Genomic DNA, 26,190 nt, shown 5'->3' on the forward strand with positions numbered 1-26,190 from the left:
TGTGCCGCGACCCTCAACACATCTCTCCACTCAACCTTCAGCTGCTGAAGCTGTGCCGCGACCCTCAACACATCTCTCCACTCAACCTTCAGCTGCTGAAGCTGTGCCGCGACCCTCAACACATCTCTCCACTCAACATTCAGCTACTGAAATCTTTATACAGTAAAATCAGAATGATTTACGGGTGGTTTAGCAGAGTAGGCGTCGTCGGCTCATGTTAACCCAGGATCCACGGTACGAGTTTTGGAAGTAAAGGCTCTTTACTTTACCTGATGCCTCTGTTCACCTAGCAGTAAATAGATGGGGCCCAGGAGTTAGGCAGCTATTGTGGGATGCATCCTGGGGAGGGTGAGAAGTTGGCTTATACTGCTAGAGGGACATTGGTAAGCCTTTTTTTTTCTCCAAGACTTTGGGGAACAATAAGGTGAAAGGTTATATATTGTTGCAATTCTGCACTAACTGGTAGTAATGAAACTTTAAAATTAACAATTAAACTAATAATATTAGTTTAATTATATTAAACTAAAACTAATTTATCATATAATTAGTTTAATTGTTAATTTTAAAGTTTCATTTCTACCAGTTATCAATATAAATTCCACCATAAATGCCGTCAGGTCAACATACGCTGTTATTTGAAGCAAAACTATTAACTGTTAGCTATGGGAATATTCCCTATCGCTAGTTATATAAATAAATTCTATTCCAAAGACAATTGACTTACACATCAAGATAACACTAATATACTTTATCGATACCTGGAGGACTGTTCAACAGCAAACATGGACACTTAGTTACCTTAGAACAAGCGGAGAGGCGAGCCAGCACGACCGCCTCCCTCCGTGGCTCTGATACAACTGACTCCCTTGCCAAAAGTATTTTAAATAATGAACCAAAAATATTAACTATAAAGTATAAAATTTTACTGAACAGTACCAAATTTACAATTTATCATAAAAATAAGAATTATATTGATAAACAGTTGGTCAGTTTTTGGAGTCTTTATGTATTAAATCCATATTTTAATGTGTTTGTTTTATAGCCTATTTGTGTAATATAGCCTAATATGTGTAATATTTCCTCGTACTTCACATTTACAGTATTTACAAAATGCTTTATTCTGGTCTCTCATAATTTTTAACGATCCTCTCGCAAAATCGTTAATGAAGCAATAGATTTGTTACACAATGTTCATACTTGACTTAGCTATTGTTTCTCCATTGGAGCCGCCAAGGACCAGCTCGAATCTTTATCACAGCTTCGGTTTATTTTCTAACGCATTATGATGGGAGTTTAAAATATCCCAAGAACCACCTCACAATACACAACCACGTGTCAACAACACGTCCCAATGACTGGTTAAGGCGTAGCAACCTGACTGTCCTCGTCACCTCCGCCATAATTGAGCTGGTCGTTACCAGTACACAGTCACATGTACCTCTGGCACTTCTACAATACCAGTACACAGTCACATGTATCACTGGCACTTCTACAATACCAGTACACAGTCACATGTACCACTGGCACTTCAACAATACCAGTACACAGTCACATGTATCACTGGCACTTCTACAATACCAGTACACAGTCACATGTACCACTGGCACTTCAACAATACCAGTACACAGTCACATATACCACTGACACTTCTACAATACCAGTACACAGTCACATGTACCACTGGCACTTCTACAATACCAGTACACAGTCACATGTATCACTGTCACTTCTACAATACCAGTACACAGTCACATGTATCACTGTCACTTCTACAATACCAGTACACAGTCACATGTATCACTGGCACTTCTACAATGAAATTTATGAATAATAATTGGCAAAATTAAATCGTGGTTTTGTTGTTGTATTCGAATATTTTTAATTTTATATCTTGATTTTTCTGGGGCTAGTTTGATATTATTCTAATAGCAGATTTGTGTTGAGTAATTAGATAACGTTGATGATTTTGGGTGGTAGAACCCCACGAACAAATACCATAGTTGAGATAAGGATAGATGAGAGAGTAATAGAGCGTCACCAGGGCAGGGCGAGGTACATAATATCTGATCTTAGAAAGAATACTAAGGGTGAGTTTGTTAGCAGTTAGCCAAAGATGAACTATATTTAGTTTAGTATTCACTGTATCATTCAGAGTAAGAGGGTTAGGACTGGAGAAAATGAAGGTTGTGTCATCAGCAAATAAAATTGGGTTGAGGTGTTGAGAGGCATTTGGAAGGTCATTGATGTAGATGAGGAAGAGGAGAGGGCCAAGTATGCTGCCCTGAGGAACACCAATGTTGATGGCTAGGGTGGGAGAAATGGAATCATTCACAGAAACATACTGGAGCCTGTCACTAAGGTAAGACTGAAAGTCTGAAGGTATTGGAGGGAGTGACCTCCGACTCCATATGACGTAATTTAAGGTTTTGGTGGTTGACAGTGTTAAAAACCTTGCGTAGGTCAACAAATAACCCAACAGGAAACTCATTTTTATCAAGAGCTGTATGTATCAAGTTAATCATACTAATCAGTGCATCGTTAATGCTTTTTTTGGGGTATGAAGCCATATTGACAAGAGCTAAGCATATTGTGTTTGGTTAGATAAGAGTAAAGTTGCTTGTAGATCAGCTTTTCAAATATTTTTAACATGGTTGGCAGAATTGATATAGGTCTGAAAATGTTGGCAGAATGTGTCCCCTGAGCAGGACACTTGGCAACGTCGCACCTATTGAATGTGTCCACTCCAGCTGACTGTAACGGTTCCATTAACGCTATATTCATCTACGCATATGTATTAATAGACTCACACAAGTAATTGCTTTATTCACATAACTAAACAAAACTAATTTGCGTACTTAATTAAAATAACTAGAAAATTTAATCATATTTCTTAGAAAGGGGTTTGTATGCAAATTCAAACAGACTACTGTTAACTAATTACAGATAGATAATTGTTGCCAACAATTACTGTAACAGTAATAGATAAATAAATATTTCCGAACCATAAAAAATATCTTACCTGACTGAAGCGTCCAAATCCTCCGGACAGCGATAAGTATGTATATGTATATAAAACAATGTATATGTATATAAAACAATCATTGAATCGTTAAAACCAAACTTTTATATGAGGGCGAAGAACCAACTGCTTAAACACACCAATATATTTAATTAATAAAGTTACGTCTGGAATTAAATGATAATTATTTAACCAGAAACGTATAATTTTAAGCATGGAAATTAGGTTAAATAAATTACAAACAATTATTAACAATGGTAGATACTGTGTATTGAAGCCAGAGAAAAATATATCCTGGGAACCATTGGGTTGATTCGACGTGGCGACGAAATTTGAGGCTTCATCCTGAGCTTATTATCTATATATATAATTTATATAATATAATGTCAGTTTGTCCAAGGTTGTAGGCCAGATGCTTGGGGCTAGCCTCACCCACCGTGGCAGGGTGACTGATGGGTGACAGGGGATTGTCATGGGCAGGTTGGGGTCAGCCCAATTACCCCACTTTAAGAAGCCTCATCTTTGCCACTCCCGGGTGTGTTAAACCGTGTAACTAGCTTGCCAAGACTAACTTTTCTAGCTATCTGAATTTTGCACCAGAGAGTTATACAGTTGCATAACTACCTTCTTTTTCCTGGAAATCAAAGCTACATCTATTTTCCTTTACTATACATTTCACAATTCCTTTGTCCCTTGTATGTTCAGAACTTCTTCACGCCCCCCCCCCCTCCACCCACCTTCACACTAGCTGTGAGAGCTGGTCGGGGAGGATTAACCGCGTGCCAATCCTTAACTGTAGCCTCTGTTCATCCAGCAGTGAACGAGTCCCTGGTTGTTAAAAGATTTTGGCGAATCGTATTCCGGGGAAATTTAGGATTAAGGCAATTTAGGATTAGGATTACCTGCCCAAAAAGCTATGCGTGCTAGTGGCTTCACAAGCATGTAAGAACTCCTGAATATATATAAATAAAGAAAAGATTTCAAAATCCCATCTATTAATGAACCAAAACTAAGGCAACTATGGTCTCCAATGTGCAAACTTTACTGTAAATTTCCTGAACATAAAAGTTGGCTTCCAACAAACAATGTACCAAAATGCACCACAACATTGTTAACGTTATTGCGTAATATTTGTCAAAATAACATTGTTTGCTGCAAAGTCTATTTATCATCAGCATTCTTCCTGTCCTCTTCTAAGACGAGGGTTAGATTGAAGATCTCGGCATTTGGGTCGACCTTGACAAGTCCCTGGTGGTCCTTGTTCAAGTGATTAACCCGTGTGTCCTTACTGAGGTCTGGAGGGGGCTGTTGGTCATCGTCCACCTCTACTTCCTCAGCATCATCGTCAGCCCTGCGAGGTACTCTCACTACTCTCTTGGTATCCATGTCCTGCCTCACAGGTATGGGTTATTGCTCTATTAATATTCTCTATATTCACATGTCCTGCCTCACAGGTATGGGTTATAGCTCTATTAATATTCTCTATATTCACATGTCCTGCCTCACAGGTATGGGTTATTGCTCTATTAATATTCTCTATATTCACATGTCCTGCCTCACAGGTATGGGTTATTGCTCTATTAATATTCTCTATATTCACATCAATGTCATATACAAATGATTAACAATTAGAATTTCTTATATGTACGAATTTAACAAAACAGGATATCACGATGGCTGAACATGACTGACATTCAGATAAAATTTTAAAACTATTTTTTTTCTATAAATGAAAGATTATTATGCATTATTATTAATAACCTATGAATAAATCATATTTATTTTCCAAGCTAAAGCGTTGCATAACACAGCATTTGGCCAAGGTCTTAAAAATTGGTGTATAATAGGAATAGAAGGCAAGCTGTGCATTTCGTAAGGAATATCTGTAGATTAAACAAGATTGCCTCAAGGATGGTACTCCTCTGTTGTCACTCCCAAGTCTTCAAAACAGATGGCACAAGCGCAACAGCTACTCCAACATATCCCCAGCAAACACACAATACATAATTTGTGTTGTTACATAATAACGTTGCTACAATGGTGTAGTTATGTTGAGAGCTTGCTAGCTCATGAAGAAAATGCATCTTGTACCAGGTCAAGAAATTGTTCTCCTCTGCTTGTGATGTTAAATTTACCCAGACTGTGGGCTCGTGGTTACAGTCTCCCATTATAAGGCTTTGGGTTTCTGATGCTGCATTGATATCACCAACTTCCTCTGCCGCTGCTGTGTCAGCCCTGTAGCATACTCCCACTGTCAATATGTTACCATCTTGAGCTAGTATGTTGCACCATTATCTTCTTAATCCCTAAACAGCACAGGTATAAACAAGTAATACACTGAAGAGCACATGTCTGAAAACAGTTAACAAATCAAATGGGAAAAAAATTGCATGTGATGCTTGGAGCAAAGTAAGGGTTAAGTAAAATTATGATGACTTCTACTTTAATGAGGCACATGAGTTTTCTCTTTATATATTCTTTCTTTATTTCGAATGATACTTGCATGAAATAATTCACAGCCAACAGATATACATAAATCCATATATAAAAATAGATAATAAAAGCTGTACTGTTTATTCATTAAATTTGTACCACTACATAACATGCATCATCCTAATGCTATATTGTGAAGCATGTCCCACTACAGTATATACAAATCATGTTGTGTAGATATAATGTCTAAATACATGACTTGTTAAAACAATGATAAATGGCTATAACAGCCATTGAAGTGATTCATGTTGAAAGCAAACCTTTGGAACAGCTTTGTTTAGAGTAGCTGAAGAGAAGGTTGTGGTCACAGCCGTAGCAACAGCACCAGCAGCAAGAAGCTTAAGTGATGTTGGATCAAGGTTGACGAGACCCAGTTATAGGGAGATGTTACTGACCTCAGTGGTGACCACCTCGCCATCTACTGGCAGTATAGAGGGGTAAACGTCTCCTTGGGTGCTAGTTTCAGTCTCATCTAGCGGAACAAAATGGCGTGCTAAACTTGGGGAGCCAGACTCATTCTCCACCTCGGGCAGTGTTGGCAGCTCCTCATCTTTCGCTGGCTTCTTCTCTCCGCGATTCTCAGTCTGTTCACAGAAACAAAATTGTTTACATCGCTTTGTAAATCATTGATACAACAAAAATCATTCCAGAAGTCAACTCTCATACCAGGAACAGTGGAAGGCCACAAGTCCTCCCATTTGCCCTGGAGGATCTTTTCCAGCTAGATTAAACAAAAATAAAGTTTTGGCATTTACGGCTTCGAAGGGTAGGCGGTTCTATGGCTGATAACACTGAGGGTGAAAAAGCATCTCCTGTTTTCAGTCCTGCATTGTGGCTTGTTGAGTTGAAACTGTTGCTCCTTGTTTGTGTTACATCTGACCTTTAGAAGGAATTCTCCTGTTCGACATCCTCCAAATTGTTTAGTATTTTAAAAGTTTCGATGAGATCCGCCCGGTCATGCCTGGTTTGCGGTACTGTTAACCCTGAGGACCTCAAGTGTTCCTGATACGCGAGTTGACTTACCTGGTATACTTGACCGGTAGCTAACTTGACTGGGATGATTTATATACCAGTCATAACATACTAGGTACATACCAGACAATTAATGAGCTACCTCTTATATCAAATATTACCAGGCGGGAAGCCCTACCTATGGTACCAAACATTACATAGAAGGAAAACTACCTATGACACTGATTATCAGTGTAATTATAGACCTACTTACCTGTGAGGTTGTGACATTGTACTGGTCATCTTCTGGGTGGATGGCAATCACCTGAGGGGGTATGAAAGACACAAATTAGGCTACATCAAGAAAATACAAGTGGGGAAAAGATAACAAAGTTTTAGGTGAATTCCTGCATACAGAAAAAAAAGCAGTGACATAAGGTGAATACATTATTACTGAATACATTATTACAAGTGAATACAACTATTTTCAGCCTCAGTTTCCTACCTAATGCTTCAAACTCGCACTGTATCTTGTGCTACCCACTCCCCAATATATGTGCCCAAGCCATGCAACTTCACCAATGTAATCACTGGTATCAACTTATAGTATATGTAGTTATGCTGAATGCAAATTTTGCTACTATGTACCTATTAATAATCCCCAAATTTTACTACAATATACCTGGTGATAATCCTCAAATTTTACTGCAATGTACCTATTAATATTCTTCAAATTTTGCTACAAATTACCTACTTAAAAGTATCTGTTAGATTATGAACCTGCCCGAAATGCAATGCGTGTTAGTGGCTTTGCAAGAATGTAGAAACATCAATGCTACGTACTCTCATAAACTCAACGTCTCTTCATGTGCTGTGTGACAATAGTATGTTATAGCCTTTGGACTTAATTTTTAACAGATTAGGGTTCTAAAAGTAGCCTGATGATTCAGTGAAAACATTTCCTCACAAAACTCTGAACCTTTATAATGCTCACTGTTCAATGCCAGGAAAAAAGTCACAGCCTAAAGGATGAACAACTCATGGCTTACTAAGGGTATACTTATATCTATCAATAAAAGGCATGAATATTAGAAAAAGTATAAAATAGGGGCCATTTACAAAGAATTGTCTAATAGTGTACTATTCAGTGTTATTTAATAAGAGTCAAAATAAGCTACTGTTCCACTGTATGAAAATAAATTTAATAAAATAGGGTAACATGAAAAATGGAACCCTATTTTCTAAGTATTAGAATCAAAGAAAAGCTTGAATAAGACACCTATATTCCTAGATCTTCTGGGAATATAGACCTTATAAAAGCACCAATTTGCCTAATGACACTCATTAATATGCTCGACTTTATATTGCACATGCAGCTTTTGAAAAAAGTGCACATGCAGCTTTTGAAAAAAGTGCACATGCAGCTTTTGAAAAAATTAGTACCCTGTTGGTTTATTTGTTAACCTGTGTAAGGTTTTTGACACTTTAGCACAATACCCTATTTCTGTAATACTATAGTCAGAAGACACTCCCACCCTGCCAGTTAACATTGGCATTCTACAGGGTAATATTCTTGGTCCAGTTCACTTTCTCAGTTAAATCAATGACTTTACAATTCTATTTACTGATAATACAACCTTCATTTTCTCCCATGCTAAACCACTTATTCTAAATGACACACTCAACAGTGAACTTAAAAAAAAAATGTCCATCTTTGGTTAACTGCTAACAAAGCTCTTCTTTATCACTGATCAAAATTACGAAAAGTAAGAACAGAGCAAATAGGAAATTCTGTGGTGTTCCCATTGATAACAAGAGGAATTTTCATTGCCATAAACAAAATATAAAAAAATTCTAAAACAGTAAACATTCTCTCCAAAATTGCCCTATTAAGTTTGTATGTCTTTTCCCTACTTTTTGTTTTACATTATGTGGGAAATAGTTTGTGTATTAATATGTGGGAAATAGTCTGGGTGTATTATTGGCTTTATGCATTGTACAGTACTTGCTTATGTATCCTCCACAGTTCATGTATCATATGTATGTACACTTGTATAAATAATATATTAGTATTACTGTATTATATTATAATTATTATTATTATTATTATAATTTGAAATATAAAGTACTGTACACACAACTAAACGTTTTCTTGACCTTATATTTGTATCAATTACAGTACAGTACTCACTTTGCTTTTGCTTTTCTGATTGTCTAAACTGATATTATGGTAAAGTAATGGGAGCCCAGAACAAATAAAGAGTTCTACATCGAGGTGCACCTGTCTAGGATGAGTTAACAAATGAAATGAAAAAGAATTGCGCATGATTATTGGAGCAGTATGAGTATTAAGGCAAATTTATATTAATTAAGGGGAACTTTTACACTAACGGTACCTGGAAGACTTTCAGACTTTCAGCGCCGTGGAGAGGGGACACCTGCTGCCTGGGTAACAGCTTCTCCCCCGAATCAACCTACCCTGGCTTTGCGCCCTGGTGAGGCCACTCCAGACCGACAGCCAGAGCGCAACTCCATAGTCTCCTGAGACTGATGGATGCCTACTAATACCTGGAAGATCACCAACCTCATGGTGGAAGAAGGACTTGAAGCCATCTTCAGACTCCTTGTTAGTGGTGGTGTTGACCTCTACACGAGTGCCGTTGACCACATGGACATTGTGGGTGGAGTTGTAGTAGTTGTCTGGGAGGTCGTCCACGTTAGGTATGTTGGGTGTTACCTGCGGATCAACACAACCAATTAGCTACACCTTGTATACTAACATGTTATGTAAATCTGTGTCAATGCTGAGAGCCTGAACTCTACAGTACTGAAGGGACATAATGCATCTCTTTTTTGGGGGGTCTATTGTTTGAGGTACTTTTCTCTCCCACCTCATCCTGTCATTTTTCCTCACCCTCACTCACTCACCATCAGTCTCTTTCCCCCTCATCTTTTCTCTCTTCCCACCCCTTCCGTATCTTGTTTTTCCCTCCTTTTTTCTTTCTTTTTTTATCTTTATATATCTGTATCATCTCTATCTCTCCATCCTGTTTCCTCATCCTCTTTTTACCTTATTCTCTCTTTCTACCTTCTTTTATGCTCTATATCTTCTGTTTTATCTTTACAACTTCTGCTCCCTCTTTTCTCCACCGTCTTATTTTACTCATTACATCTACAGGTATTTCTTTTCACATCTTCCTACACAACACACCACTGCCACCAACCGCAAATTTTAGGAAGTTGAAGAAGATTGGCCGGTCTTCTAGAGACAATGTGTCATCAGAATTGCCTTCAGATGATTCTGGGTAGTTTAAGTCATTGTAGACGAAAGAGGGAATACCGTTTCTGTTAGTGTTGAGAAGATAACCCATTAGTCGCTTCAACAACATGAAGTCCTGTTCCTGGCGCAGGTAAATCTCTGTGGGAATTAAAGCGAAAAATATATAACTATAAATAAATATAAATGTTTATTCAGGTAAGGTACATACATACAAGAGATTTTTACAAAAATGGCTAGGTTTATAGATAGAGCTGGTACATACAATGCCTAAAGCCACTATTATGCAAAGCGTTTCGGGCAAACATGACTGTTTGTCCTTTTATAATATGGGAAAATTCTGTTATACGACAAAGACATGCAATATTTTTATATCAATAAATTGTTATTATTATCCGCAAATCCCTTTGGATTTGTTCATTTGATGCATCACCACACAACCGAGAGGACCACACAACCCATTAGATGGGGGTAAGAGCTGGAGAGAAACGCCCAGTTGAGACCAGACACGTCAGTGACCAGCTCTACTAAGGCAAGAGGAAGACGCCAGAGGAACAAACGCTGAAAAGCCAGAAGAGGAAAATAATTAATCAAAATCTTCCAAAAGGCTCAAAGAGACCATCTGATAAACTGGGAACACCATCCAAGCAAAATTTAGGTTACCAAGAAAGCACCAGAAGTCCCGACAGAAAAAGCCTGGGGTCTTATAACTTGTGTTACTTGTCCTACTTCACTATCTTCCAGATAACCCAATGAGCCACAACAGCTCCTGCTACACTACTCACCCATGTTTTTGAAGGACTGTGTATCGTCGTCGTCGTCGTCAGGTGTTCCCAAGGTGTAATCACTGTAAAGTTAAAGGTACGTAAACACTTTAAACAATCATAACACACACTAATGTATTTAAACATGCAAATATTTTTCACAAAGTTAAAAGAACAACATTCTGCTCTTAATTTATAGACATTAATTATATCATTCTTTTATCATAATCAGATTTCTTTAATAATGTACTGAAAATGATAGAGAGGTATGTGAGACTTACTACAGAACGGACGATCGAGAAAAAGATATACCAATCATCCTTACCCAGAGCCGTAGTCCAGTGGGTACAGGTCTTCATACGGATCCTCAAAGTAGTTGTAATACTCTGCTATCATTGGGTCTTCGGTGATAGGATCATTGGCTCCAATGGGACTATGAGGTGGTACTGCTGGAGCTCCGTCAAAGCTGTTCCATACCTTGAACACCGCTGGCGACCCTGTGTGTACACCACCATGTTGACTTGAGGTCGCACTCATTAAAGTATTTATTTAATACGTTTGGCAAGGAGGCCTGGTCGACGACCGGGCCGCGGGAACGCTAAGCCCCGGAAGCACCTCAAGGTAACCTCAAGGTAAGCTGTATAATTCACAGATATTAATTAATTTGTATATTTATATACAAGAAGGGACATTGGGTTGTAAAAGCACATACATTGGTGACAGTTACATTCTCCCAAAGCCATCAACACTTTAGGGTAAGGACCTGCCGGCCGAAATGCTACACCAATAAATATAATAACAGGTACATTGTAACATAATAAACTATACATATGCATAGACTTATCTATGTCTATAGAATATATGTTTGTCTATTTGTTTTTCCAAGGTTGGAGGCCAGATGCTTAGAGCTTGCCTCGCCCAGCTTTGCAGGGTGATTGTTAGGTGGTAAAGGACATCATCGGCAAGTACATTGCGACCCCAAGCAACTCCAGTAAAGTTCGAAATGGTGGTTAATTTTTCTAGAGCTCTTCAACAGAGAGAGGAAGAGACACATGAAAAGACAGACACAGTGACAATTTGGCCTTGATTCGTATCCTGACCGGGGAAGGTTGACTAGGTGTCAATCCTTAACTGTATGGCTCTGTTCACCCAGCAGTGAATGGCTACCTGGTTGTTAACGACTTGTGAATCATATTCCATGGAAACTAATGGGTAAGGTTACCATGAACTATGGGAAGGGAAGGCTCTTAGCCTGATAACAGGAGTCAGCAGTCGTCTGCTCCTGAACCCATGTGAAGTAAAAAAAAAAAAAACGCCGGAAACGTGACGTTTCCGGCCCCATGTGTCCAACAAACATCGTACAACTGGCACCCATTAACTCTCGCTGAGGAAGCCATGAATATGTTCACAGTGTTCTTGGCGTAGATCACTAATACATCACCGAATGTCCAGTTATCAGACCATTCAGACCCGTTGGCATGAGGTACCTGGAGCTTTGGAATTACTTTATTCACTCTCGTGTCCATGATGATATCCTCATAATACACCCAGAGTTTACCAGTGCAGACTACTTATCACGTGGCCCTGTATGATTAACCATCCTGTATGATGGGGATTTTGAGCATCACGTAGCTAGCTTTTCGACACTACTCCCCATCATATAGTCAGCTGCACAAATGCAGATGTACCTAAATGCGTTAATAAAAAAAAAATTGACGTAGATCATGCTAAATACAATCACGAATTTGTAGAGTATAAGCGTCTCTCTGCCTTATCGTTCTCAGAAACCAGGTATAATAACAGTACAGATGTAATCCAAATCTGATAAATATTGAATGTTGACTCAATACCAAAGCCTATTAAAAATATCGTTTATGATTAATTTTACAATATTGCAGCGAAAGAATTTCATTTATTTCAATTTTTGTTATGATCAAATTGTATGTGCACAACCTATGTATAACAGACACAAGATGGAGAGATGACAAGATTACCCTTTAATGCAATTGGGCTCCCTACAGGTAGTGGGGCCCCCTACCCCATATAATGGCTACCGTCCTCTACCCGGATGATTGACAATAGGGGCCCCTACCCAGATGACAGGTAATGGGGCTTCGTACCCAGATGATAGGCATTGAGACCCCCTACCCAGATGATGGGCCTCAGACAGTTGACCAGACCACACACTAGAAGGTGAAGGGACGACGACGTTTCGGTCCGTCCTGGAGAGACCGGCTCCTCATCGCCTGTCTATCCTCAGACAGTTCTGCACAAATTATTTATATTATAAGAATAATTTGAGATGGGAATTGACTCCTAGGCCTGTCCAACGGCAGGTCGAGTAATTATCCACTCTGGCAAAAGATGTCTCATGAACAATATGGCAGCATGAGAGAGTAGTGTTCATGAGAGCGGGCCCCTAGTCTTGGGGCTCCTGGCCAACTGCCCAGTGTGCCCATGCGTTAATACGGCACCGTCTTGTGTATTATTATATTTGGGCACGTTTCCTTTCACCTAATGTCTCTGTTCACCACGCAGTACAGTATATATATACCCGGGAAATGGCCAACTATTGTGGGGTTGCATCCTGGAGGGGGAGGCAGTAGTTAGACCTTGTAGGACGTAGACACAACCCTGAAGTATAGACATACATAGGCTTCCTGTCCCCAACAACACGACTTATTATTAACAGTAAGATACCGTGTATAATATTATCATACACAGCAGCTACAGTGCAAGAACCTTCTCTTACCAGATGCATTAATAACTAATTATAAGGTGTATAGATAAGGTGGAGAAGCTGTCAAACATTCAGTGATTAAGACCTCTTATGACCTCTCAAGTTCTTTAGAGCTATTACTGACAGGGATGAGTATGGGGTGCACAATAAACCAGGCGGCGCTGGTGGCAACCCTGGCACATTAAGGGAAGCCTAGTGCGAGGCTTCTGAGTGCTGATGGATGGTGGCAACCCTGGCACATTAAGGGAAGCCTAGTGCGAGGCTTCTGAGTGCTGATGGATGGTGGCAACGCTGGCACATTAAGGGAAGCCTAGTGCGAGGCTTCTGAGTGCTGATGGATGGTGGCAACCCTGGCACATTAAGGGAAGCCTAGTGCGAGGCTTCTGAGTGCTGATGGATGGTGGCAACCCTGGCACATTAAGGGAAGCCTAGTGCGAGGCTTCTGAGTGCTGATGGATGGTGGCAACCCTGACACATTAAGGGAAGCCTAGTGCGAGGCTTCTGAGTGCTGATGGATGGGAAGATATTACACATCTGGTCCTCCGCCGGGCACTTCACACCTCTTGGCCTGAGAACATACACTCCACGGTATACAAAGTTCTCACACAAACTTTCTCTCATACACCGAAATAAATGGGAAGTATCTTTTATCCAATGCCTCCGAGCAGTAAATAGATACCTAGGTATTAGAAAAGCCTCTCAACTGTCAATCAACTTTTTTTTCTTTTTTTAATCAACTGGTGTATAGATTCCTGAGCCTACTGGGCTCTTATCATATCTACACTTGAAACTGTGTATGGAGTCAGCCTCCACCACATCACTGCCTAATGCATTCCATTTGTCAACTACTCTGACACTAAAAAAATTCTTGCTAATGTCTCTATGGCTCATTTGGGCACTCCATTTCTACCTGTGTCCCCCTAGTGCGTGCGTGTGTTCCTTGTGTTTAATAATATGTCTTTATCTACCCTATCAATTACTTTGACAATCTTGTATGTATCCTGGCCTATTTCTCAATCTTACCTGCTTTTAAAGTTATGAATGGAGTTAGCCTCTACAGTCTGCTCCTTTAGGTCATTCCATATACTCACTACTCATTCATTTACTCTCACAGAGAGAAAGAGAGAAATATATAGATAAAATAGGTCAGGAATCAGTACAATAGACAAACGAAAGTTAGTAAGGCGTAGTCCATAAAAGGTAGTCCGGTCCTTCAAGCCCAAATATGTGAATAAACACATACGTTTTGAGGCAAAGAATCAAAATTGAGAAAATACGATGGTTTGCAACATGGTGGGTGCGAAAACTAAGAGGGTTTACAAAGTGTTGAGGAAATTACACCTCACAACCTTGGAAAGGAAAAGAAACAGAAGATATGATCACAAACATACAAGATATAAGAGGAGAATAGACAACATGGACAAGAATTGCCTCTTTAAATTGAGAAAGCAGAACGAGAGGACATAGTAAAAGCTTGAAACGCAATTGTGTCAAAGAAATGCAAATAAATACAGTACTCGTACCGTGTTTGAGTAGTTAGGAAGTAGAATGTTCAGAAGGAAGTTATGGAAACCACCTCCGCCCCCCCCCCCACCTCCAACTTCAAGGCCAGATTCGACAAAGAATTAAAACATCCGAATAGTTAAATAATAACGCAGCAGGTATAGGAAAGTGTTCAAGCGGGTCATAGAGCTAAAATTCACTTTCTCATAGACACTGATATGGAAGTATGCACCGCCATTTTGACATTATAACATGTACTGCCATAGTTTGAGAAGCGGTTATCTAATATTCGCCACGACACATGAACTAGATAAGACTTGCCACCACCGACCCCGGGATGGGTATGGGGTGCATAATAAAGAAAGAACTTGACTTACCCGGGTGAGTGTTAACAGTTACTACAAGCAGCAGCACAGAGAACAATAAGAGCTTCATCTTACGACGTGACGCCGCCTCAACAGTTCCACCTCGACTGACCAGACTGAGCCGCGCTCACAAATTTATATACACTTCTAAATGCCAAGCTTCCCCAGATCACTCGTTATATAAACCCAAATTATAACATTCTGAGATCATCTCTAAACAAATTATCCTCACTTTTGGAAAGCTAAATCTTGCAAGTGGATCTTACTTAGCAAATAACTGAAAAATAACATATAAAACTTACACATAAGCTGACGTCATGCTCAGTGTTCATAGTGACGTCAAACATATCAGGAAATATATTCGACAACAGTCAATTTCAGAGAATTTCTCCATTATGATCAACATGTTTAACCACTGTGCATGTACCATAAATGATTTCTCAGAAAAAAATATAAAAATAACAGTGATCTATGAGGAAAACATATTAATCAAACCGTTATATTCTATATTAAGTTTAAGAATCCACAACAATTATGAGTGGGTATATTTGTACTGATGAGCTTATAACAACCCATCTTCCTAAATAATAAGTGATAGGACTTGTGGCAAGCATTTGGGCGCCCATAACACATATAGTGATGGACCACCATAAACCTGACTTATCTTATTAAATTTGGCCAAATCGATAACTTTTTTAACATCAACGTAAACATAGAAGCTAACTTAACCTCTCCTAGCATGCTATCTTAGGCATAATATAATAAGCCTAGCCTAGGAGCATAATAACATTAGGCATAATATAATAAAGCCTAGTATAGCACATATATGTGCTATACTAGGCTTTGAGTTTGAGTTTTGATTTTAACTTTATTCCGGACTTTATAAAATTAAAAGTGTAAACACATTGTTACTGCAAGTACTCATTTCCGGAGGATGTGTTGTGGTATGTGTGTGTACGTTTGTAATGGTGTATGTGTTTCTTTGTAAAGGTGTGTGCGTGTTCGTGCGTGAATGAGACATCAGTGACTATGAATGTGTTGTTGTGTTGATTTAGGGGCGACGACGATCAAAACTATGAATGTGCATGTGCTTGCACAAATGTGCACCCAGGATTGAACGAGACTACTGCTCCTGGGTGTTCGTGTGACCCCCGGGTGTTCGTGTGACCCCTGGGTGTTCGTGTGACCCCTGGGTGTTCGTGTGACCCCTGGGTGTTCGTGTGACCCCGGGGTGTTCGTGTGACCCCTGGGTGTTCGTGTGACCCCTGGGTGTTCGTGTGACCCCAGGGTGTTCGTGTGACCCCTGGGTGTTCGTGTGACCCCTGGGTGTTCGTGTGACCCCAGGGTGTTCGTGTGACCCCTGGGTGTTCGTGTGACCCCTGGGTGTTCGTGTGACCCCTGGGTGTTCGTGTGACCCCAGGGGTGTTCGTGTGACCCCAGGGGTGTTCGTGTGACCCCAGGGGTGTTCGTGTGACCCCTGGGTGTTCGTGTGACCCCGGGTTTTCGTGTGACCCCCGGGTATTCATGTGACCCATGGGTGTTCGTGTGACCCCAGGGTGTTCGTGTGACCCCAGGGGTGTTCGTGTGACCCCCGGGTGTTCGTGTGATCCCTGGGTGTTCGTGTGACCCCTGGGTGTTCGTATGACCCCTGGGTGTTCGTATGACCCCTGGGTGTTCGTATGACCCCCTAGGTGCTCGTGTGACCCCCTGGGTATTCATGTGACCCCAGGCTGTTCATGTGACCCCAGGGTGTTCGTAAGTTTCATGCATCTCAGCGAGGAAAATTAGTTTTTCGCTTCTATAATGTCTTTATTACACATGATCCTGGCGTGATGAGTCCCATAACACCAGACATACACAAGTGTTGGACACGAGATGGGAGATTATACACTGTAATCTGAGGGTTAGGTTCAGTTTTAATAAGGCGTTATTCACAGTGTTAGGGCTGAAAGCTACATGTAGTATTTAATACAGTATTATGTTCGGTTCATAGCATGATTTCACTTTTTGGGTTTCATTTATATCCTATCTGGAGTTTATGGACGGCTCCGGCGAGGCGTCGTCTGGTAAATAGCCAGAATATTTTTTTTTTTTTTTTGAGATAGTATACAAGAGTTGTTACATTCTTGTACAGCCACTAGTACGCGTAGCGTTTCGGGCAGGTCCCTGGAATACGATCCCCTGCCGCGAAGAATCGTTTTTTCATCCAAGTACACATTTTACTGTTGCGTTAAACAGAGGCTACAGTTAAGGAATTGCGCCCAGTAAATCCTCCCAGGCTAGGATACGAACCCATGACATAGCGCTCGCGGAACGCCAGGCGAGTGTCTTACCACTACACCACGGAGACTGTTATTGTAGATATTGTAGATATTGATATCCGGACACGGATATTGTAGTTCGCTTCCTCTGGCTCAGAATAGCACGTCATGTGTAAGGATTGCGCACTTTAGATACAATTCATTCATGAACTTTTTAGGTGGCGTATACTTTATTAATAACTAAATGGTTAATACAAACACAGATAGCTTTATGTCAGTTGTCGAAGTGATGGATGTTGATAAAGCTTTGTGATGGTTTAGTGTAAAGATGATAAGCCGACCTGAGGCTTATTGAGGCTTCTGGCCACAGCATCAAGGAGCTTGAGAGATGAGTCCAATGTGGAGGAATAAGCATTAAAGGAAGATGCCACTAGTACTGGTGGTGGTACTGGTATTCACCTCCGGCACTGGTGGGAGAGTTACCCCTGATGAGCCAGCCTCGTTTTCTACCTCCGGCACCGTCGGTTTCCCGTTCTCCGTCGGGCGGGTCGCCTTGGTGCCTTCCTCCGTCTGTTAAAATCAATATTGTTTGTCTGAGTTCAATTCCTGAGCCCATTATGTGCCTCTGTAACCCTTTCCACTACCGCCCATAAGATAGGTATAAGGTACATAATAAAGGGGAGAAAAATTCATGTCAAAAGTTTGTTTTATTTTGTCAACTTTAAATCCCTACTATGCATGCTGAACATGCACACTCACTACATTCTCTTGTGCTGTTTACATGTAGAAAACCTTGTTCCTAAATGCTAATCCTGACCTGAAACTCCTCCATGGTAATAGAACCCATGAGCACCACACCAGATATAAACATCTCTTTGATATCCCTCGAGTCAGACTAAATCTATGCAAATAAAAGGGACCAGCCTATTTAACTCCTAATGAATTAAAAAAAATTCAACCTATGCTTTACTCAAAAGTTAAACCAAAAAGTACCTAATTAGATAATCATAATATCCTGCCTTGTGCTTCAAAGTCTCACTCCATCTTGTGCTACTCACTCCCAACATTAGTACTCAAGACATACACCACCAGTAAAATCTATAAAATAATTATATATTGTTATTGTGATAACTTGTGTGTAATTTAAAATCTGCTACAATGTATCTTTTAATTACTCTGACATTTATCTGTTAGACTGAGGACCTGCCCGAAACACTTTGCGTGTTAGTGGCTTTGTAAGAACACCAATGTTAAGTACCCTCACAACCCAATTGTCATGTTCATAGCAAACGCCACCATCCGTTTGTATGTGCTGCGTTTCATACGCCAGTAGTATGTAAACAGAGAGCGTACAGGACGTCCGCTGAGGTTGGAAGCTGCTACTCATGTAAGTATTAAAGTCAGTAACTAAGCAATGGCTTTATATCAACCCTACAACCAAGACTTCCTCAGCAACACACACCACCAATGTACCTTCTTGAATATAAATAAATTAAGTAATAAACTCAATGGAAAAATCAGCTGCAAACGCAGTCCAAACACGGAAGAAATAATTTTGAATTGTGTTTTAAGAGTTATCAAAATCATATTTCCTATTTTACTGCATAACATTTAAAGTATAAATTGTATTGTATTCAAGACCACTGGGAGTAAAATGTCATCAATGGCCTACAAGACCTGACTCTCACAATTATGTGAAAATGATTCGCAGTCATCATAGGTCAGGTGTTATGTAGCATATCTTTAACGACATGTAAATTACTAACCATTAACTGGAGCTGGAGACCCACACATGGTGCCTACATGTATGGTACAGTGCTGGAGACCCACACATGGTGTCTACATGTATGGTACAGTGCTGGAGACCCACACATGGTGCCTGCATGTATGGTACAGTGCTGGAGACCCACACATGGTACCTACATGTATGGTACAGTGCTGGAGACCCACACATGGTACCTACATGTATGGTACAGTGCTGGAGACCTACACATGGTGCCTACATGTATGGTACAGTGCTGGAGACCCACACATGGTGCCTACATGTATGGTACAGTGCTGGAGACCCACACACGGTACCTACATGTATGGTACAGTGCTGGAGACCCACACATGGTGCCTACATGTATGGTAGAGTGCTGGAGACCCACACATGGTGCCTACATGTATGGTAGAGTGCTGGAGACCCACACATGGTGCCTACATGTATGGTACAGTGCTGGAGACCCACACATGGTGCCTACATGTATGGTACAGTGTATAAAACCAACATGTATGTTACTTGTATGGTTGTAGTGCAGAGACCTACCTGTGTGGTTGTGGTGTTGTGGTCGTCTTCAGGACGGATGGCGATCACCTGAGGACAAGATCAACAGTACAATAGGACAAAGTCAAGGAGGAGCAGATGTGGGAAGACATTAACCCTTAAACTGCGCATCACGTCATATGAAGTGTTGAGTAACTTGCTGTAAATTGCGCATCACAGCACATGCCATGTTAAAGTGTCGGCCACCGCCGGTACAACACCCGCTTCGGCTAACACGAGCCAGGAGCTGTCCGCTTCTGTGCCACACTTGTGGAAAACTGACAACATAATTTTGTGTTTCTTATAAACATAAAATAATAAGTATAAAGATCATGGGTCAATTACACGAGTAAATTTTAGTTACCATGGTGAGTGGGGATTGTTCCCACAGCACCGTTGTAGTCCTTGTAGCATCAAGGTCCTTGTAGTGGAGTAGTTAGCGGCTCCAGTATTATATATAGTCGTACCCAAGTTCTCGATGTATATATACTAAGAGTTTACTTTAATCCTGGACTATGTTCAGTCTAAAGTATACTTGCTGCTCTACCTGTAAACTATTCTTAAGGTCTTAACCCTTCAGAGGTTAATGTGTCTTAACCCCAACATAAAACTAACCCCATCAACAGAAGAACAAATAAAAGATAAAATTATGAAGAAGATGTATCCAGAAGTTCAGTGAGGGGACCACACTCACTATCATCCTCATATACTCCGTCACGAGTACCCAGCTTGCCGAGCCACAGGTCGGAGGGAGACGACATACTCTCCTCATGGTAGGTGTGAGAGCACTGAGACACTGACAAACTTTACACAACATGTCCAGTGTTCCCTGAAACCTCCGTCGCTCAGAAGCAGGAACTAGGACACCAGCTGACGACCTTCAGGAACCCAGATGTTAACACACACACATGAACCCAATCAATGATTAACGCTCACATATGGAAACTGCAGTCTAAGGGAGCCGGTCGGCCGAGCGGACAGCACGCTGGACTTGTGATCCTGTGGTCCTGGGTTCGATCCCAGGCGCCGGCAAGAAACAATGGGCAGAGTTTCTTCCACCCTATACCCCTGTTACCTAGCAGTAAATTAGGTACCTGGGTGTTAGTCAGGTGTCACGGGCTGCTTCTTGAGGGTGGAGGCCTGGTCGAGGACCGGGCCGCGGGGACACTAAAAAAAAAAAGCCCCGAAATCATCTCAAGAGAACCTCAAGATAAGGGTTAACCAAGTTATCTGGAAATCAAATTTTTCAAGCCAAAGATATCCGGGGCAGAAATATTAGTGGTTGAAACATTTTAGAGAAGTGTCCCGGGCGGAACAAAGCCAGAACTAACAGCAGCACCAGCTGAAGGAGGCGAGGAAGGCTCACCTCGGTGTGGAAGAAGGTCTTGAAGCCATCTTCAGACTCCTTGTTGGTGGTGGTGTTGACCTCGATGCGAGTACCGTTGACCACGTGGACTTCATGGGTGGAGTTGTCGTAGTTGTCCGGCAGGTCGTCCACGTTGGGGAAGGTGGGCGGCACCTGTGGACACCACAACACTACAGCAACACCAAACATGCTAGCATCGTGGGCGGCACCTGTGGACACCACAACACTACAGCAACACCAAACATGCTAGCATCTTACGCACCACTGTGCTACCAGCATGGTGCTCGCCCTCTATCATGACACATATCCTACATCTCCTGGTCCTGCCCTCTCTCACTCCCTCCATTTTTGTTTTAATATATCCGACTGGAGCCGGTCGGCCGAGCGGACAGCACACTGGACTTGTGATCCTGGGTTCGATCCCAGGCGCCGGCGAGAAACAATGGGCAGAGTTTCTTTCACCCTATGCCCCTGTTACCTAGCAGTAAAATAGGTACCTGGGTGTTAGTTAGCTGTCACGGGCTGCTTCCTGCGGGTGGAGGCCTGGTCGAGGACCGGGCCGCGGGGACGGTAAAAGCCCCCGAAATCATCTCAAGATAACCTCAAGATAACTCTCTTACCCTATTCCTCGTATTCCTCCACTAACTTTCCATCTCCCATGTTAATGTTCCACTTACCGGCAAGTCCGGGAAGTTAGGGAAGAGCGGACGGTCCAAGCCAAAGCCAAAGGTCGGGAAGTCGAAGTCTCCCACCGGAACTAACAACACGGAACCGTTCTCCTGAGGTCGGGTAGTCGGCGTCGTCGGTGTCGTTGGTCGGGGTCCCGTAGCTGGGGAAGCCCCACAGGGAGAAGGAGGACCCGCCGGACCTCCCAGCGAAGGGCAGGAGACCCATCAGGCGACGGATCAACAGCAGGTCATGTTGCAGGCGGTTGTTGTCCTCTGTCGACACGACGAAGGTCATTGTGCATCATAACACATGTTACATACATTATATAATATTAATACCATGTATTCTGTTACATAGCATAGAATCTGTTATACAATGAACGAATAAGTTTTAAAGTATTTCATCTAATATAAGAAGTGACTTGAAATGGCGTACCAAAATGTTTCTCATATATTTCTTACAAACTTTTACCCCGTGAAACGTTTCATCTTTGTGATATCTGGGCGTTGTGCTGACGTGAACACACACCAGCTGTCTGCACCACCACCTGCACACACCACCTGTCTGCACCACCAGCTAACATCAAAAGATATAAATGACGGACACTGGAGAAGGCCTATCAGCCCCCCCCCCCCCTCACTAGCGGCGTCAGGTGCTCGTGACACGGACACTGTCATCTGACACATTCTTCAGCGACCCACAACGACTGTTGTGTCACCTGATAATGTGTGCCGTAAATCCACAATCCTGTTTCCCATGACACATGACACTGTGTCATGTGCGGCCATTTTGGAGGTGTTAGGACCCCGTGTGCCGTCCTCACCTTCAGAGGTCACCTTCTGCGCAGTAACAAGGTCGACCAGGGCTCCGTCCCGCCAGTGCTAAACATCCGGAAAAGGTTAAACAATGCTTTATGCTCTCCACCTTTTTATACAACAAAGAAAATTTCCGTTATGTCATTTACACATTAATATTAGCAAATGTACACAAAGCTGTTCAGAACAGGGAAGGTTCATAGTGTTTGGTCACCTTCACGGCACCTCTGTACACTGGTCACCTTCACGGCACCTCTGTACACTGGTCACCTTCACGGCACCTCTGTACACTGGTCACCTTCACGGCACCTCTGTACACTGGTAACCTTCACGGCACCTCTGTACACTGGTCACCTTCACGGCACCTCTGTACACTGGTCACCTTCACGGCACCTCTGTACACTGGTCACCTTCACGGCACCTTTGTATGCACAGGGCAGCCTCGTGCCTCAGGGTTCGAATCCTAGACTCTTGGAACATCTGTTTATATTGTTACGGAAAGTGTGTTGTTTATTGGATGGAAGAATTGTGTTGTACCTTGATGTGTTACTGATGGCTGTCCACCCTCTTCCCCTCTCTCTCTCTCCCTCATATAAGAGTCACAACACGTCCCTGGCTACGGGCTCACCATAGCCCGTGCTACTTGGAACTTTTTGTTCCAAGTAGTTGAATCTAAACAACAACAACAACAACAACAACGTCCCTGGCTACATGATGTCATTATTCATACCGACTCTAACTCTTCGCTCCAGGCATTGTTATCCAGTCAACACAGAGATAATATACAGAAATCCAACATATAGGAAAAGAAGGCCATTATCTAGTGCTGTCAATCACCCTAAATTGGATACCAAGTCACATTGGCATAGATGGTAATGACAAGGCAGACTCACTAGCAAAAACTGCCACTGCTCTACCTGTTGTACAGGTTCAAATACCTCCAAGTTTTTCACAGATTTAGGAGCAAATCAAGATGAAAATACTCCCAACTATCAAAAGTCGCCACAGAGCCAAAGTAGCGGAAGGAAGATCCACTGCGATATGGTACGAACAAGCCACTGGGCACTACTCCTTCAAGCCTGACAAAAAAGATATCCAGAGACATTGCAGTAGCCATACACAGACTCAGACTTGGTTATAAGTACTGCTGGGAGGTAATAAACCCAATAGTTAAACTGTCATATCTGTGAAACTGAAGCAGAGGCGCCACTATTGCACTACTTACTAGAATGTGAAGCTACTGAAGCCCTATGTATCAAACTCAACATTAATCCAACGACAGCAGCTGCATTAGATGCACATTCCACAGCGACTACAATAATTAGAAGAGCTGTTGAAGAATGGGACTCACTAGTGAACATTCTGCACCTACATCCGCCACCAAGATAATGTTATTAAGACAAGATTAAAACAGAAGCGAAAAAGAAACAGGGAAAAAGGAGGAAACCCCCACCTCCATTTAAAACTTTGACCCAAATATCAGAGTAACAAAGTTATCGCAAATAACCGAACTCAATTACGGGCTCACCATAGCCAGTGCTACATGAACATTTCGTTCTGAGTAGCTAAATCTAAAACAACAACAACAACGTCCCTGGCTTCATGTCCGTCACACCCACGCTGGCAAAATATGGTCGAGTAAAGCTTAATCAGAAATATTAACGTTGATCTAACGTCACCCGAAAGTCATCAGACGTCGATTCAACGTTGAATTAACGTTACTGGTTGTTGCCAGTAGAGCGGGGAAACAGAACCCTGGGTCAACACTCACCGATCAAACGACGCTTCATGTTCGTGTAGGTCTCGTCGATGTCGCTCTCGAACGCTCCCGAGACGTCTTCAGTGTCGTCTTCACTGTAAAGTTACACGAACGTAAACAAAGCCGTAAAACACAACAAAGAATAAATATTCAACTTTGATAAACTAAAATGGCGCCCGAATTTGCTTCGATGCCGTATTTCTGAAAATTATTCAAAATTTTATTCAACTTAAATTGCTCACGCGTTTATTACACAATAACACAAGGAATATGTTCAAAATGGTCAGCTAAATTTTTCACAAGTATTCCCGAAACTGACAAGCAACAACTGTATGTGTGGACACGCATACAGCTTCAAACACAACACTTAAACCACTGAGAAAGTTGTGCACATTGGCTTAGGCTTTTGTTACGTGTTTACTGGTTCTGGCAACACACACAGTGGCCAGTCAGCACTGGGGAGGGAGAGGCCGCCACCAGGAGAAAGCGCCAAGCCACTACGACTATATAGCCCTAGGAAGGGGTCAGGATAAGGATCTGCGATGGGACGGGGGAAAGGAATGGTGCCCAACCACTTGGACGGTTGGAGATTGATCGCCGACCTGCATGAAGCGAGACCGTCGCTCTACTGTCCAGCCCAAGTGGTTCGGATACTGGGAATAAACCCAGAAGAAATCCTCATCATAAATGTAATAACAGATGTTCTCCTACATAATCCCCAACACCAAGAGAACAGTTTAGATGCTCTCATAAACCATTTTATATTGTTATTTCAAACTAGAAAACAAAAGAAATTTAGAATTTGCATAATTAAATGGATTTTAATGAATATCAAAATTGCGTTTAAACATTTGATTGACATTAAGATACCCATTGGGCAGAACATGATCGATTAACGTTAATTTAACGTTATCTACGTTGAATCAACGTCGATGACGTTTATTATCGTCCACTTGACGTGGTTGTAGCCACTGTGGTGACTGCGTCAACGTTGTGTGTTGAGCACTTACCTATAGTCAGAATCATCGAGGTAGTCATTCTCCTGCTTGTTGGTCTTGCTGGCCTCCTCGGACACGCCGTGGTCACGGGCAGTTGGAACTGTCAAGTTGTGGCTGGTCACGTCTTCCGGGGCACTCACCACCACTGGCGAGTCTGCACACAGTAGGGATCATGTTGACTGTAGTGGTCAGCGTATAGACAAGTAGTTATCAAAAGTTTAGAGCTGCCTGCACCTTGAAAGGTCAACATTGGAAGCTATATCAAAGCTATACATTGCTATCAACATTGGAAGCTATACAGTATATCAATGAATTACTTCAATATTTTAGGAGTATGATATACAATGTGGAATGGTTTCCATTGTCGGGGATTGGAAGCTGTTTAGGCTTCTCAAAGTCCCCCTTCCGTAAGGTCAACTACTGACCTTGCCAGGATACAACCCACAACAGTTGCCTAGCTCCAGGGGTACCTATTTACTGCTTGGCGAACAAAAGGCATTAAGTGGAAGGAAACGCTGCACCCTGGGGAATCGTACCCGGGACCATGCGGTTGTGAGCGAACTACGCTACTGGACTTAGCCAAGACTGGAGCTCGGGTCACACAAAGACATGACCTGCCTATAGTTTTCTGGGTCATGTCAACCTATGTACTTTACACATATTTAATAAATGGATCTAACTTAACCTAAGTGTAAAAATAAGTGAAAACTGTTTACAGTCATTCAAAACAGAGACTTGTGTTTGATTATCTTAACTTGGATACTTACTTGGGGCAGCATTGACAGCCGCCACGAGGACCAGGGTCCAGCATGACACTGAGAGCTTCATCATGAGACGTGTTACTACACCAACGGTCACAACACGACTGACCAACTCTGCGCACACCGGGTCTCCTGCGCCAGGTG

At 41.8% G+C, this 26,190-nt stretch overlaps 2 protein-coding genes across 5 annotated transcripts; both read right to left on the bottom strand.

Annotated features, from left to right (window-relative positions):
* Positions 1 to 2,807: 2,807 nt before the first annotated feature.
* On the bottom strand, positions 2,808 to 15,282 carry LOC138350441 (uncharacterized). Of its 2 annotated transcripts, none has more exons than XM_069301179.1 (8): positions 15,125 to 15,282; positions 10,830 to 11,001; positions 10,526 to 10,587; positions 9,688 to 9,881; positions 9,048 to 9,200; positions 6,738 to 6,788; positions 5,908 to 6,096; positions 2,808 to 4,408 (listed from the first exon to the last, which is right to left on the bottom strand). In XM_069301179.1, exons 1-8 carry the CDS (start codon positions 15,180 to 15,182, stop codon positions 4,181 to 4,183), a joined length of 1,107 nt encoding a protein of 368 aa, XP_069157280.1. In that variant the 5' UTR covers positions 15,183 to 15,282; the 3' UTR covers positions 2,808 to 4,180. The 2 variants fall into 2 exon arrangements, with proteins under 2 accessions (XP_069157280.1, XP_069157281.1); XM_069301180.1 differs by lacking the exon at positions 2,808 to 4,408 and adding an exon at positions 4,492 to 5,254.
* A 2,302-nt stretch (positions 15,283 to 17,584) lies between these two features.
* Positions 17,585 to 26,187, bottom strand: LOC123770168 (uncharacterized). 3 transcript variants are annotated; one of them, XM_045761839.2, is made up of 7 exons: positions 26,053 to 26,187; positions 25,298 to 25,439; positions 24,300 to 24,382; positions 21,722 to 21,985; positions 21,045 to 21,197; positions 19,682 to 19,729; positions 17,585 to 17,943 (listed from the first exon to the last, which is right to left on the bottom strand). In XM_045761839.2, exons 1-4 carry the CDS (start codon positions 26,114 to 26,116, stop codon positions 21,738 to 21,740), a joined length of 537 nt encoding a protein of 178 aa, XP_045617795.2. In that variant the 5' UTR covers positions 26,117 to 26,187; the 3' UTR covers positions 17,585 to 17,943; positions 19,682 to 19,729; positions 21,045 to 21,197; positions 21,722 to 21,737. The 3 variants fall into 3 exon arrangements, with proteins under 3 accessions (XP_045617795.2, XP_069157287.1, XP_069157288.1); XM_069301186.1 differs by having other exon boundaries at positions 21,045 to 21,253; XM_069301187.1 differs by lacking the exon at positions 21,045 to 21,197.
* Between the last annotated feature and the right edge of the window lie 3 nt (positions 26,188 to 26,190).

This window comes from Procambarus clarkii, chromosome 45 (assembly GCF_040958095.1).
Source record: "Procambarus clarkii isolate CNS0578487 chromosome 45, FALCON_Pclarkii_2.0, whole genome shotgun sequence".
Lineage (NCBI taxonomy): Eukaryota > Metazoa > Arthropoda > Malacostraca > Decapoda > Cambaridae > Procambarus > Procambarus clarkii.

Bases quoted from the DNA above. Each gene is read 5' to 3' on its own strand.
- LOC138350441 (XM_069301179.1), bottom strand. From the start codon at position 15,182: ATGAAGCTCTTATTGTTCTCTGTGCTGCTGCTTGTAGTAACTGTTAAC. The intron at 10,588-10,829 runs GTAAGGATGATT...TTAACTTTACAG, and splicing joins CCACTGGACTACGGCTCTGG to TGATTACACCTTGGGAACAC. The intron at 6,789-9,047 runs GTTGGTGATCTT...ATACCCCCTCAG, and splicing joins AGTCCTTCTTCCACCATGAG to GTGATTGCCATCCACCCAGA.
- LOC123770168 (XM_069301187.1), bottom strand. From the start codon at position 26,116: ATGATGAAGCTCTCAGTGTCATGCTGGACCCTGGTCCTCGTGGCGGCT. The intron at 25,440-26,052 runs GTAAGTATCCAA...TACTGTGTGCAG, and splicing joins GGCTGTCAATGCTGCCCCAA to ACTCGCCAGTGGTGGTGAGT. The intron at 24,383-25,297 runs GTAAGTGCTCAA...GTAACTTTACAG, and splicing joins CTCGATGATTCTGACTATAG to TGAAGACGACACTGAAGACG.